Source organism: Nerophis lumbriciformis, linkage group LG18, assembly GCF_033978685.3.
Source record: "Nerophis lumbriciformis linkage group LG18, RoL_Nlum_v2.1, whole genome shotgun sequence".
NCBI classification, from domain to species: domain Eukaryota; kingdom Metazoa; phylum Chordata; class Actinopteri; order Syngnathiformes; family Syngnathidae; genus Nerophis; species Nerophis lumbriciformis.
The window spans coordinates 12,105,627-12,118,365 of record NC_084565.2 but is presented as its reverse complement, the minus strand read 5'-3'; the positions used below and the strand labels follow the sequence as shown (position 1 = coordinate 12,118,365).

General features: G+C 42.5%; 1 protein-coding gene across 1 annotated transcript in view; it reads right to left on the bottom strand.

The window, feature by feature from the left end:
• Positions 1 to 12,430, bottom strand: part of rhebl1 (Ras homolog, mTORC1 binding like 1) — a 32,291-nt gene extending 19,861 nt beyond the window's left edge. Inside the window, exon 1 of the mRNA XM_061977646.2 lies at positions 12,017 to 12,430. Coding sequence (XP_061833630.1) covers positions 12,017 to 12,068 — 52 coding nt within the window. The 5' untranslated portion in view covers positions 12,069 to 12,430. The remainder of the gene's footprint in view (positions 1 to 12,016) is intronic.
• Positions 12,431 to 12,739: the final 309 nt, after the last annotated feature.

Sequence of the window (12,739 nt, the reverse complement as noted above, 5' to 3'; positions counted from 1 at the left end):
ATCACAGAGAAACTCCATCAGATCCCGGACGTCTTCTCACTCAGTGAACTGGACTTTGGACGCACGAACAAAGTGAAACATCACATAAAGCTGGATGACGAAACTCCGTTCAAACACAGAGCCAGACCCATTCACCCTCATGACATCGAGGCCGTCCGACAACATCTCAGAGACCTGCTGGAGGCTGGTGTCATTCGTGAATCAGAGTCACCATTTTCGTCACCAATCGTCGTGGTCCGTAAGAAGAACAGGGACATACGCTTGTGCATCGATTACAGGAAGCTGAACCTTCAAACGGTTAAAGACGCCTACCCCTTGCCAAATCTGGAGGAGTCTCTTTCCGCTTTGACCGGTTCAAAATGGTTCAGCGTTCTGGATTTGAAATCTGGATACTACCAGATCGAAATGAATGAAGAAGACAAAGCTAAGACAGCTTTTGTAACGCCCATCGGATTTTGGGAGTTCAACCGAATGCCCCAAGGGGTAACAAACGCTTCATCCACATTTCAGCGGTTAATGGAGAAAAGCATGGGGGATCTCCATTTAAAGGAAGTTCTGGTTTTCCTCGACGATCTTATCGTGTTTTCGGATTCACTGGAAGAACATGAGCGGAGGCTGCTGCGGGTATTGCATCGTCTACAAGAATATGGTCTGAAGCTCTCTCCCGAGAAATGTAAATTTTTCCAGAAGTCTGTCAAGTACTTGGGACATATAGTTTCGGAGAAGGGAGTCGAGACCGATCCGGACAAAATCCTTGCTTTAAAAACCTGGCCAATTCCAAGAACTTTGAAGGAGCTCAAGTCGTTCCTAGGATTTGCTGGATATTACCGGAGGTTCATAAAGGGGTACTCCGTCATCGCCAAACCTCTCAATGATTTGACGCGGGGCTATACACCTACCTCCAAGTCCCAGAAGAGATCGAGTCCAGCAAAATTTCATGACACGAAACAGCCCTTCGGAGAGCAATGGACACCTACCTGCCAGCAAGCTTTCGAAACACTCATTGAGAAGTTGACCAGTTCCCCAGTCCTTGGCTTCGCCGACCCAAAACGTCCATACATCTTGCATACTGACGCCAGCACCACAGGGCTTGGAGCAGCTCTTTACCAAGACCAAGAAGGCCAGCTGAGAGTAATCGCTTACGCCAGCCGGGGCCTGTCAGCAAGCGAATCGAGGTATCCTGCACACAAGTTAGAATTCCTTGCGCTGAAGTGGAGTGTGTGTGAGAAGTTTCATGACTACCTGTACGGGGCCCACTTTGTGGTAGTGACTGACAACAACCCGCTCACTTACCTGTTAACATCGGCAAAGTTGGATGCCGCCAGTCATAGATGGCTTGCTGCTCTGTCCACCTACACTTTCAAGCTGCAGTTTCGAGCCGGAAAGCAGAACCTCGACGCCGACGCTCTATCACGCCGCCCTCACAACCAACCTGCTGACCTGTCAGTGCAGAAGGACTGGGACCTGATTAACAAATTCACGGAAGAACATGTTGAACAGAATGAAGTGGAAGAACTCGACCCAGACATTGTATCTGCCATCTGTCATCTTGTCACCAGTCAGCCCAGCAGTTCCGCAGGAAGTCAGATTACCCTGGTCGAGTCTCTGAGTTTGTCAGCCAACGCAGTCCCTGACTGCTACGCCAGTGAAGACCATCATGGCCTACCAGTTGTTCCCGCCCTGTCACATCTGGACCTCAAGGAAAAGCAACTAGCTGACCCAGTTATCAGAGAGGTCATTCACCAGATTGACAATGGGGAAAAGGTTCCCCCAACGGCAAGGAGCGAACTCCCGGACCTTGCGCTGTTGCTAAGGGAGCTGAATCGTCTCGAGATACAAGAGGACATCTTGTACCGGTGGAGGCATGACGGAGAACAGGTCTCTTTCCAGCTGGTGTTACCGGAGGAGTTGAAGTCTGTAGTCCTGACCAGTTTACATGATGACATGGGTCACCTGGGCATTGAGCGGACTTTGGACCTCGTACGCACCCGTTTTTTCTGGCCTCGTATGGCAGCTGACGTGGAGAATAAGATCAAGACTTGCAATCGTTGTGTGAGACGCAAGGCACTTCCTGAAAGATCTGCACCACTCGTTAACATCAAGACGAGTCGGCCCTTGGAGTTGCTCTGCATGGACTACTTGTCACTCGAACCCGATCAAAGCAATATTAAAGACATTCTGGTTTTCACCGACCATTTTACAAAGTTTGCAATAGCCATACCCACCGCAAACCAAAAGGCAAAGACAGTGGCAAAGTGTCTATGGGAAAACTTCATTGTGTGCTATGGAATACCTGAACGTCTCCACACGGATCAAGGACCCGATTTCGAGTCTAAATTGATAAAAGAACTGTGCCAACTCGCTGGGATTGTAAAGACCAGGACAACCCCTTACCATCCTCGGGGAAACCCAGTCGAGAGGTTCAACCGGACCCTACTCAGCATGCTTGGGACCCTTGAGAACAAGAAGAAAGCCAAATGGAAGGAACACGTAAAACCGTTAGTGCATGCTTACAACTGTACGAGAAATGATGTCACCGGTTTTACGCCATACGAACTGATGTTTGGCCGTTCACCGCGACTCCCGGTAGATCTGGCCTTTGGCTTACCTGTGCGAGGAAGACAAGCCACCTCTCATTCCCAATATGTTGAGAACCTGCGGTCCAGACTTGAAGAGAGTTTTGAAATTGCTTCAAGGAATGCTGCTAAATCTGGCGGAAGGAATAAAACTCGTTTCGATCAGCGAGTCACTCCGTCGAGTCTGGAGGAAGGAGATAAAGTTCTTGTGCGAAATGTCAGGCTGCGTGGCAAGCACAAGATTGAAGACAAATGGGAGCACGATGTTTACGTCTTTGTGAAGCGTGCCGGGGACCTGCCGGTGTACACAGTTCGGCCTGAGAACGGGACAGATAGACCGAGTCGTACGCTCCACAGAGATCTACTCCTCCCATGCTCCTTTCTGCCAGGCAGTGGTGGTCCAGATCCATTGCCAGTTACACCACCACATCGCCCTGTAACCCGGAGCCGAAAGCCAGTAACCGTCGATCAATTTGAAGACCTGGAGGAAGAGGAATGGAATCGACCTCAAGTTCTGATTCCGTCAACCACTTTTCAGTTCCAGAGTTCGCAAGCTGTCGAACCCGGAGCTGAACACCGCACTCAGCCGCTGACCAGGGCTGTGTATTCCTCACCTGTGCCTTCAGTCATTCTTGTCGATCCTGTATTAGAAACTGAAAGCTCACCTTCTGATGGGGGGTCCTCTGCCAAATCTGAAGCTTCTTTACCTGTGGAAGAAGAGGAACTCAAGCCTGGTGAAAACCCACCTGAGCCTGTCAGAACACCACCAACCGGTCTATTTGAAGACCCACCTGTGGATGAACCAGAGCTCCTTGACCAAGCAGAGGCATCACCCTGCCAAATCGAGCCGTTGCTCAGTCCAGCAGAATTACCACCTGAAGCTGCGAACTTGCCTGATCGTGTCGTTGAAACCACGCCTGAGATCAGTCATCCTAGTCGTCAGCGTCAACCTCCAAATCGCCTTCAATATGCGGCGTTAGGTAATCCTCTCATTTCCGTTGTTCAGACGTTATTTCATGGTTTAGTCAATGCCTATGACAAAGCGTTCACTACGTATGCAGCAAACAACCTTTTGAAATCGGATGTTCGCGACATTTAGCATGCATCAGGAGTTGCATGATCTAAAGGGGGTAGGATGTAACCCGGGTGACAAAACCCCATTTAAATATCCTGTCTATTTATTTTTCGTCGTCTAAGCTGTTATTGCGTGCGTCATTACGTCACGCGGTCACGTGACTTGCGTGCGTCATTACGTCACGCGGTCACGTGACTTAACGCGGCTGTCAGACAGCATAAAACCCGGAAGTCAGCTGCTACCGGTGAGAGCGAGAGGAACACACTGTGTGAGGTTGCTGCAGGAGCCGACTACCGGAGCCGTGGGTCGTCCGCGGGAGTGTTTGAGAGTGATTTATCTGCGGAATTGGCCAGGTTGGATGGCGAGCTTAGAGCCCTGAACTAGAGTCTGAAGCTTTATGCCTGGAACCGAACTACTTGAACTGAATCCACCCAACTGAACCCCGGGCTGGTAGGAGGCTTCTCAGAAGCCGCCCTCTGTTTTCCCTTCTTTTTGCCAAAACGCAACAAGTTCATTGCGGTCCTCCTGAACATTCACTTTTTCCCCGTCCCTTCACTAAAACCCCTCTGGACACTGCCACCACAACGTGGACTTTGCGGGGCCATTTAATGAACTATGAATTTGTGTTGCGCTCATACCATCGTTGGTAAAAACCAAGGACTAAATCACGTATACTGATGTTGTAAATAACTGAACGTTGTGTGAATTTATGTATATGTTAATGGCCATTTGAATTTACATGTTTAATGTTGTTTGTTATTTTTCCTATTATTCTTTAATATAATTTGGTACCACTTAAACATAAATCCTGTGTTCAGTCTTTATTACTCTCCATTCCTAGAGCTGAATTTAGTTTCTTCTGATCTAGCCTAGACATATCATTTACTGTTTTATTTAGTACTTGTACAGTGCTTTATTGAAGTAACATACAGGTTACACTGTCAATCAACATATTCTTGTTTCCAGGTACCACACATTAGAACAATATGCAATAATTTACTTAAAAAAATATTTGGCTTTATGCAGACAGACTCAGAGCTTTTGCTTTTGCTCATAAACTGAAGAAATAATCAATAAAAATTACAATGTTTATAATGTAATATAAACGTAATATATACAAAAATAATGTATCCATTTAAAAGAGGATAAACTTTCATGTCTCTTTACTGTAGAATTGTTCACCATCGTACTGTGATTGGAAGGTAATTTTGTTATCCTAAATAAATTAACAATAAAATAAAATAAAATGGACTCATTTCTGTAAGAAAATGTTTAAATTAAATAAATATTGAAGATCTTAAAGTGCAGTTTTTCCCCCAGCATTCTCGCTTGTTCGTGTTGATGGGCTCATATTGCCCATCCGATTTGAAACCAAAATATTCCCACAAAGGAACATTTGTCTTTGTAATCATATTTGTTGCCTCCTAATTTGAGTTACTTTGCAGAACTTCTCACCGGCGAATCGTAAGGCTCTCTGTCTGTGCTTCCTGTGTGCGTATAGCTGGCGGTCTTGCCCACCGAGACAAAGACTGTGAATGACTGAAAAGAGGGCTCACTGCGTTCAGTTAATTCTAATGTTGAATAAACACGCTCTAGGCCTGAGAGCGATGGAGAGAGTGAGACTCCTTTATTACTGTTTAAAGCTAGAAAAGGAAAAACTTGAAGCTCAACAATCCCTCAGCCTCATGCGGTGACGTTATCGCAAAAATTAAAACCTTTTTGGAGTGTTAGGTATACAGTGCGATTTTGCGGACGATAAATAATGGGCCAATTTGTGTTTTTGTATTTTTGGTCCAATATGGCTCTTTCAACGTTTTGGGTTGCCGACCCCTGCTATAATCTAACACAGGGGTGCTCATTACGTCGATCGCGATCTACCGGTCGATCTCGGAGGGTGTGTCAGTCGATCACCAGCCAGGCATTAAAAAAATAGTCCTAAAAATGAGCGATCATAAATCTTCACTATGACGTCACTTTCGTCACTTGATTGACATTCACGGCACCCGAGGGTCTTCTGAGATGACGCTGGCTGCTGCCAGCTCATTAAAATTACCGACTGGAAGGCGAGAAACACTTTATTTCAACAGACTCTGGCGCCGTACCTGTCGTCAAAACTCCAAAGACCGACTGCACAGTTGCACAATAAAAGCTCTGCTTCATCCTGCCTGCTCTACCAAAATAAGAGTCTCAGAAAGCTGGCGTGCACAAGCTAGCAAGCTACGGAGTTTGCCGACAATGTAATTCTTGTAAAGTGTATACAAAGGAGTACGGAAGCTGGACAAATAAGATGCCAAAAACCAACCACTTTCATGTGGTATTGGACAGAAAGGAGGACTTTTTTTCTCCTCCATTCGAAAATGCGGACGTTTTTAGCACCACTGTCTGATTCCTATCAATGCAAGTCATCACAATCAGGTAATACACCAACTTATATTCTTGTCTTCATGAAAGAAAGGAATCTATATGTGTTAAACATGCTTGTATTATCTTTAACCACCTTTAAGTTAACAATATTAACTATATGTGTTAAACATGCTTGTATTATCTTCAACCACCTTTAAGTTGTTAACAATATTAACTATTTGTGTTAAACATGCTTGTATTATTTTTAACCACCTTTAAGTTGTTAACAATATTAACTATATGTGTTAAACATGCTTGTTTTATCTTCAACCACCTTTAAGTTGTTAACAATATTAACTATTTGTGTTAAACATGCTTGTATAATTTTTAACCACCTTTAACTTGTTAACAATATTAACTATATGTGTTAAACATGCTTGCATTATCTTTAAACACCTTTAACTTGTTAACAATATTAACTATATGTATTAAACATACTTGTATTATCATTAAACACCTTTACTGTATTAACAATATTAACTATATGTGTTAAACATGCTTGCATTATCATTAAACACCTTTAACTTGTTAACAAAAACATATATTTCATAAATAAGTAAATATAAATTATATATATGAATGAGGTAGATCCCCACGACTTGATCAATTGAAAAGTAGCTCGCCTGCAGAAAAAGTGTGAGCACCCCTGATCTAACAGAACGGCAGCGGTAATTTTGTTATATATCTCGACCACAATGCCTGCTAGGCTATTGTTGGCTAAAACTCAAAATATATATCTAATAAAAATCTGATTTAGGAAACGGTCGACTGAGTTTGAGTTGTACGACCGACAGGTTGACGATATAAGTGTGACCGAGTAAGCGGGTTTCACTGAAGTCAGAAGTAATGTACATAGAGGGAAACTAAATTAGGTATTAAAACGTCTGAGGACGAGATTAGGGCTAGTTTAAGTCAACAAAACAATCAATTGCATACTAATTATTTTGATAAAGACACAGAAGCAGCACTAACAGTCTGTTAAATAATGACATCAGTGACTAAAATGGATGCCAGAGACAGCTGATAACACACTGTTATTTTCATTTTAATACATATTTAATTTTAGAAAATTATGTGTGTGTCTGTATTGCAGTGTGTGTGTAATCCAGGTGGGAAGCAGTCTTTTTACACGTGACTTTTGCAACCCTTCTGTCGTGTTAAGACTTGCGTACCTCAATCTGTGCATCTGTAATCCTATTCATGTGCCTGTGGACTAATGTGTGTGTCTGTATTGCAATGTGTGTGTGTAATCAGATACGGGTGTGCGTGTTTTAATTTCTGTCTCTGTATTTTGATTTGTGTGTGTGTGTATAAAAAAATATCTGTCGTTATTACGATCTGTGTGTTTGTAAAATATGTGTGTTTGTGTATTCAGATTTGTGTGAAGCAGTCTTTTTACATTGTGACTTTTGCAACCCTTCTTCCGTGTTAGACTTGCGTACCTCAATCTGTGCATCTGTAATCCGATTCATGTGTCTGTGGACTAAATTGTGTGTCTGTATTGGAGTGTGTGTGTGTAATCAGATCCAGCTGTCTGTGTTTTAATTTGTGTGTCCGTATTTTCATTTGAGCGTGGGTATAAAAAAATATCTGTCGTTATTACGATCTGTGTGTGTGTAAAATGTGTGTGTCCGTGTATTCAGATTTGTGTGAAGCAGTCTTTTTACACGTGACTTTTGCTACCCTTGTTCTGTGTTGGATCTCAATCCGTGCATCTGTAATCTGATTCATGTGTCGGTGAAATCCTTTGTGTATGTATTGCAATCTGTGCATGTTTTAATTTGTGTGTGTATAAAAACATCTCTGTCTGTATTACGCTCTGTGTGTGTGTAAAAATGTGTGTGTCTATGTATTCAGATTTGTGTGAAGCAGTCTTTTTACACGTGACTTTTGCAACCCTTCTTCCGTGTTGGACTTGCGTACCTCAAGCTGTGCATCTGTAATCTGATTAATGTGTCTGTGGACTAAATTGTGTGTCTGTATTGGAGTGTGTGTGTGTGTAATAAGATCCAGGTGTCCGTGTTTTAATTTGTGTGTCTGTATATTCATTTGAGCGTGTGTATAAAAAAATATCTGTCGTTATTACGATCTGTGTGTGTGTAAAATGTGTGTGTCTGTGTATTCAGATTTGTGTGAAGCAGTCTTTTTACACTAGACTTTTGCTACCTTTGTTCTGTGTTGGACCTCAATCCGTGCATCTGTAATCTCATTCATGTGTCGGTGAAATCCTTTGTGTATGTATTGCAATCTGTGCATGTTTTAATTTGTGTGTGTATAAAAAAATCTGCCTGTATTACGCTCTGTGTGTGTGTAAAAATGTGTGTGTCTATGTATTCAGATTTGTGTGAAGCAGTCTTTTTACACGTGACTTTTGCAACCCTTCTTCCGCGTTAGACTTGCGTACCTCAATCTGTGCATCTGTAATCCGATTAATGTGTCTGTGGACTAAATTGTGTGTCTGTATTGGAGTGTGTGCGTGTAATCAGATCCAGGTGTCCGTGTTTTAATTTGTGTGTCCGTATTTTCATTTGAGCGTGTTTATAAGAAAATATCTGTCGTTATTACGATCTGTGTGTGTCTGTGTATTCAGATTTGTGTGAAGCAGTCTTTTTACACGTGACTTTTGCAACCCTTCTTCCGTGTTAGACTTGCGTACCTCAATCTGTGCATCTGTAATCCGATTCATGTGTCTGTGGACTAAATTGTGTGTCTGTATTGGAGTGTGTGTGTGTAATCAGATCCAGGTGTCTGTGTTTTAATTTGTGTGTCCGTATTTTCATTTGAGCGTGTGTATAAAAAAATATCTGTCGTTAATACGATCTGTGTGTGTGTGTAAAATGTGTGTGTCTGTGTATTCAGATTTGTGTGAAGCAGTCTTTTTACACGAGACTTTTGCAACCCTTCTTCCGCGTTAGACTTGCGTACCTCAATCTGTGCATCTGTAATCCGATTCATGCGTCTGTGGACTAATGTGTGTGTCTGTATTGCAATGTGTGTGTCTGTGTATTCAGATTTGTGTGAAGCAGTCTTTTTACACGTGACTTTTGCAACCCTTCTTCCGCGTTAGACTTGCGTACCTCAATCTGTGCATCTGTAATCCGATTCATGTGTCTGTGGACTAAATTCTGTGTCTGTATTGGAGTGTGTGCGTGTAATCAGATCCAGGTGTCCGTGTTTTAATTTGTGTGTCCGTATTTTCATTTGAGCGTGTGTATAAAAAAATATCTGTCGTTAGTACAATCTGTGTGTGTGTAAAATGTGTGTGTCTGTGTATTCAGATTTGTGTGAAGCAGTCTTTTTACACTAGACTTCTGCTACCTTTGTTCTGTGTTGCACCTCAATCCGTGCATCTGTAATCTGATTCATGTGTCGGTGAAATCCTTTGTGTATGTATTGCAATCTGTGCATGTTTAAATTTGTGTGTGTATAAAAAAATCTCTGTCTGTATTACGCTCTGTGTGTGTGTAAAAATGTGTGTGTCTATGTATTCAGATTTGTGTGAAGCAGTCTTTTTACACGTGACTTTTGCAACCCTTCTTCCGCGTTAGACTTGCGTACCTCAATCTGTGCATCTGTAATCCGATTCATGTGTCTGTGGACTAAATTGTGTGTCTGTATTGGAGTGTGTACGTGTAATCAGACCCAGGTGTCTGTGTTTTAATTTGTGTGTCCGTATTTTCATTTGAGCGTGTGTATAAAAAAAAAAGACTTGCGTACCTCAATTTGTGCATCTGTAATCCTATTCATGTGCCTGTGGACTAATGTGTGTGTCTGTATTGCAATGTGTGTGTGTGTAATCAGATCCGGGTGTGCGTGTTTTAATTTCTGTCTCTGTATTTTGATTTGTGTGTGTGTGTATAAAAAAATATCTGTCGTTATTACGATCTGTGTGTGTGTAAAATGTGTGTGTCTGTGTATTCAGATTTGTGTGAAGCAGTCTTTTTACACGAGACTTTTGCAACCCTTTTCCGCGTTAGACTTGCGTACCTCAATCTGTGCATCTGTAATCCGATTCATGTGTCGGTGAAATCCTTTGTGTATGTATTGCAATCTGTGCATGTTTTAATTTGTGTGTGTATGAAAAAATCTCTGTCTGTATTACGCTCTGTGTGTGTGTAAAAATGTGTGTGTCTATGTATTCAGATTTGTGTGAAGCAGTCTTTTTACACGTGACTTTTGCAACCCTTCTTCCGCGTTAGACTTGCGTACCTCAAGCTGTGCATCTGTAATCTGATTAATGTGTCTGTGGACTAAATTGTGTGTCTGTATTGGAGTGTGTGCGTGTAATCAGACCCAGGTGTCTGTGTTTTAATTTGTGTGTCCGTATTTTCATTTGAGCGTGTGTATAAGAAAACATCTGTCGTTATTACGATCTGTGTGTGTCTGTGTATTCAGATTTGTGTGAAGCAGTCTTTTTACACGTGACTTTTGCAACCCTTCTTCCGCGTTAGACTTGCGTACCTCAATCTGTGCATCTGTAATCCGATTCATGTGTCTGTGGACTAAATTGTGTGTCTGTATTGGAGTGTGTGCGTGTAATCAGATCCAGGTATCTGTGTATAAATTTGTGTGTCTGTATTTTCATTTGAGCGTGTGTATAAAAAAAATATCTGTCATTATTACGATCTGTGTGTGTGTAAAATGTGTGTGTGATTTGTGTGAAGCAGTCTTTTTACACGAGACTTTTGCAACCCTTCTTCCGCGTTAGACTTGCGTACCTCAATCTGTGCATCTGTAATCCGATTCATGTGTCTGTGTACTATAAATTGTGTGTCTGTATTGGAGTGTGTGCGTGTAATCAGATCCAGGTGTCCGTGTTTTAATTTGTGTGTCCGTATTTTCATTTGAGCGTGTGTATAAGAAAATATCTGTCGTTAGTACGATCTGTGTGTGTGTAAAATGTGTGTGTCTATGTATTCAGATTTGTGTGAAGCAGTCTTTTTACACGTGACTTTTGCAACCCCTTTTCCGTGTTGGACTTGCGTACCTCAATCTGTGCATCTGTAATCCGATTCATGTGTCTGTGGACTAAATTGTGTGTCTGTATTGGAGTGTGTGCGTGTAATCAGATCCAGGTGTCTGTGTTTTAATTTGTGTGTCCGTATTTTCATTTGAGCGTGTGTATAAGAAAATATCTGTCATTATTACGATCTGTGTGTGTGTAAAATGTGTGTGTCTGTGTATTCAGATTTGTGTGAAGCAGTCTTTTTACACGTGACTTTTGCAACCCTTCTTCCGCGTTAGACTTGCGTACCTCAATCTGTGCATCTGTAATCCGATTCATACGTCTGCGGACTAATGTGTGTGTCTGTATTGCAATGTGTGTGTCCGTGTATTCAGATTTGTGTGAAGCAGTCTTTTTACACGTGACTTTTGCAACCCTTTTTCCGCGTTAGACTTGCGTACCTCAATCTGTGCATCTGTAATCCGATTCATGTGTCTGGACTAATTTTGTGTGTCTGTATTGCAATCTGTGTGGTTGTATTACGATCAAGGTGTGCGTGTTTTAAATTGTGTCTCCGTATTTTGATTTGTGTGTGTGTGTTCATGAAATGAAGAGACGATCACTACCTGCTGAGACATGGAGAAGTGGTAGGAATAAATATAATATACTCTGCTGAATCCTACTCCATTTTATGAATGAGTAATGTCGACTTTTAAAGTGTATTCGTATAACGTTTTTTTGTACTTTGGCTTATTTCTGAGTACGAAATGAACTAAAGTGTGACTGACTTTTGACAATACCGAATTCCAAGTGGACATAATAACAGTGTGTTCTTCGCCAAAGCCAAGCAATAAATAGTTGAACGTATTTTAAGTCAGTTGTTGGTCTTTCCAAACGTAGTTCGAGGGTAAAGTAGTGAGAAAGTGGACATGTTGCTGAGGTCAGGAAAACAAAGCCAGGACTTTAGCCTGTTAGCATGCTAGCTAGCACGGCACCGAGCCGGGAAGCGTTACTCACCTACAGACCGGTAACCGATCACGGCAATCTTTCTGTACTTGGGCTGAGGCATCGTCGTGGGGGGGCGATGGGTCGAATGTGCAGCAAGCCGAGTGAGTTTTTACCGTCAAAACTCAACTTTTATCGCCACATTCGGGTCTCCCGTCACGTGACAACAACAAACTTTTTTCTTTTTTTTTGAGGGGGGGGGGGCGCCGCTGGGCCTCACGACAGGAAGTACAACATGTACTTATCTGGAATATTTAAAAGTCTTCTTCTCAATCCGGCGCCGCGAAGGATGTCGAGCAAGGGGTTAAAATCTGGAAACGGTCGCCCCGGACTTGGAATTGAGACGACGGAGGTTTTTTTTTTGTTTTTTTAAGGCGACTACTACTCGCAGGCTCGAGTGACGGAAAGTGTCATTGTGTAAGCACACCGTCGTAAAAGCAGCGCTTACGTCACTCGTGCTGCAATACCACCGAACGTCGCTTGGGGTCGCTCTACCTCCCCGCTGTCATGATAGCATACCTGCCAACTTTTGAAATCAGAAAAACCTAGTAGCCAGGGTCCAAGGGCCGCAGGCCCCGGTAGGTCCAGGACAAAGTCCTGGTGGGGGGTTCACCTCGCCCCCCCGACGCAAAATCATTATTAGCATTCAGACAGGTTAAAATGTTGCTAAAACCATCACTTTTCTATCAGTCACAGTGACTTTTCAAAACAAAAATATTACAGCAAAAATCATAT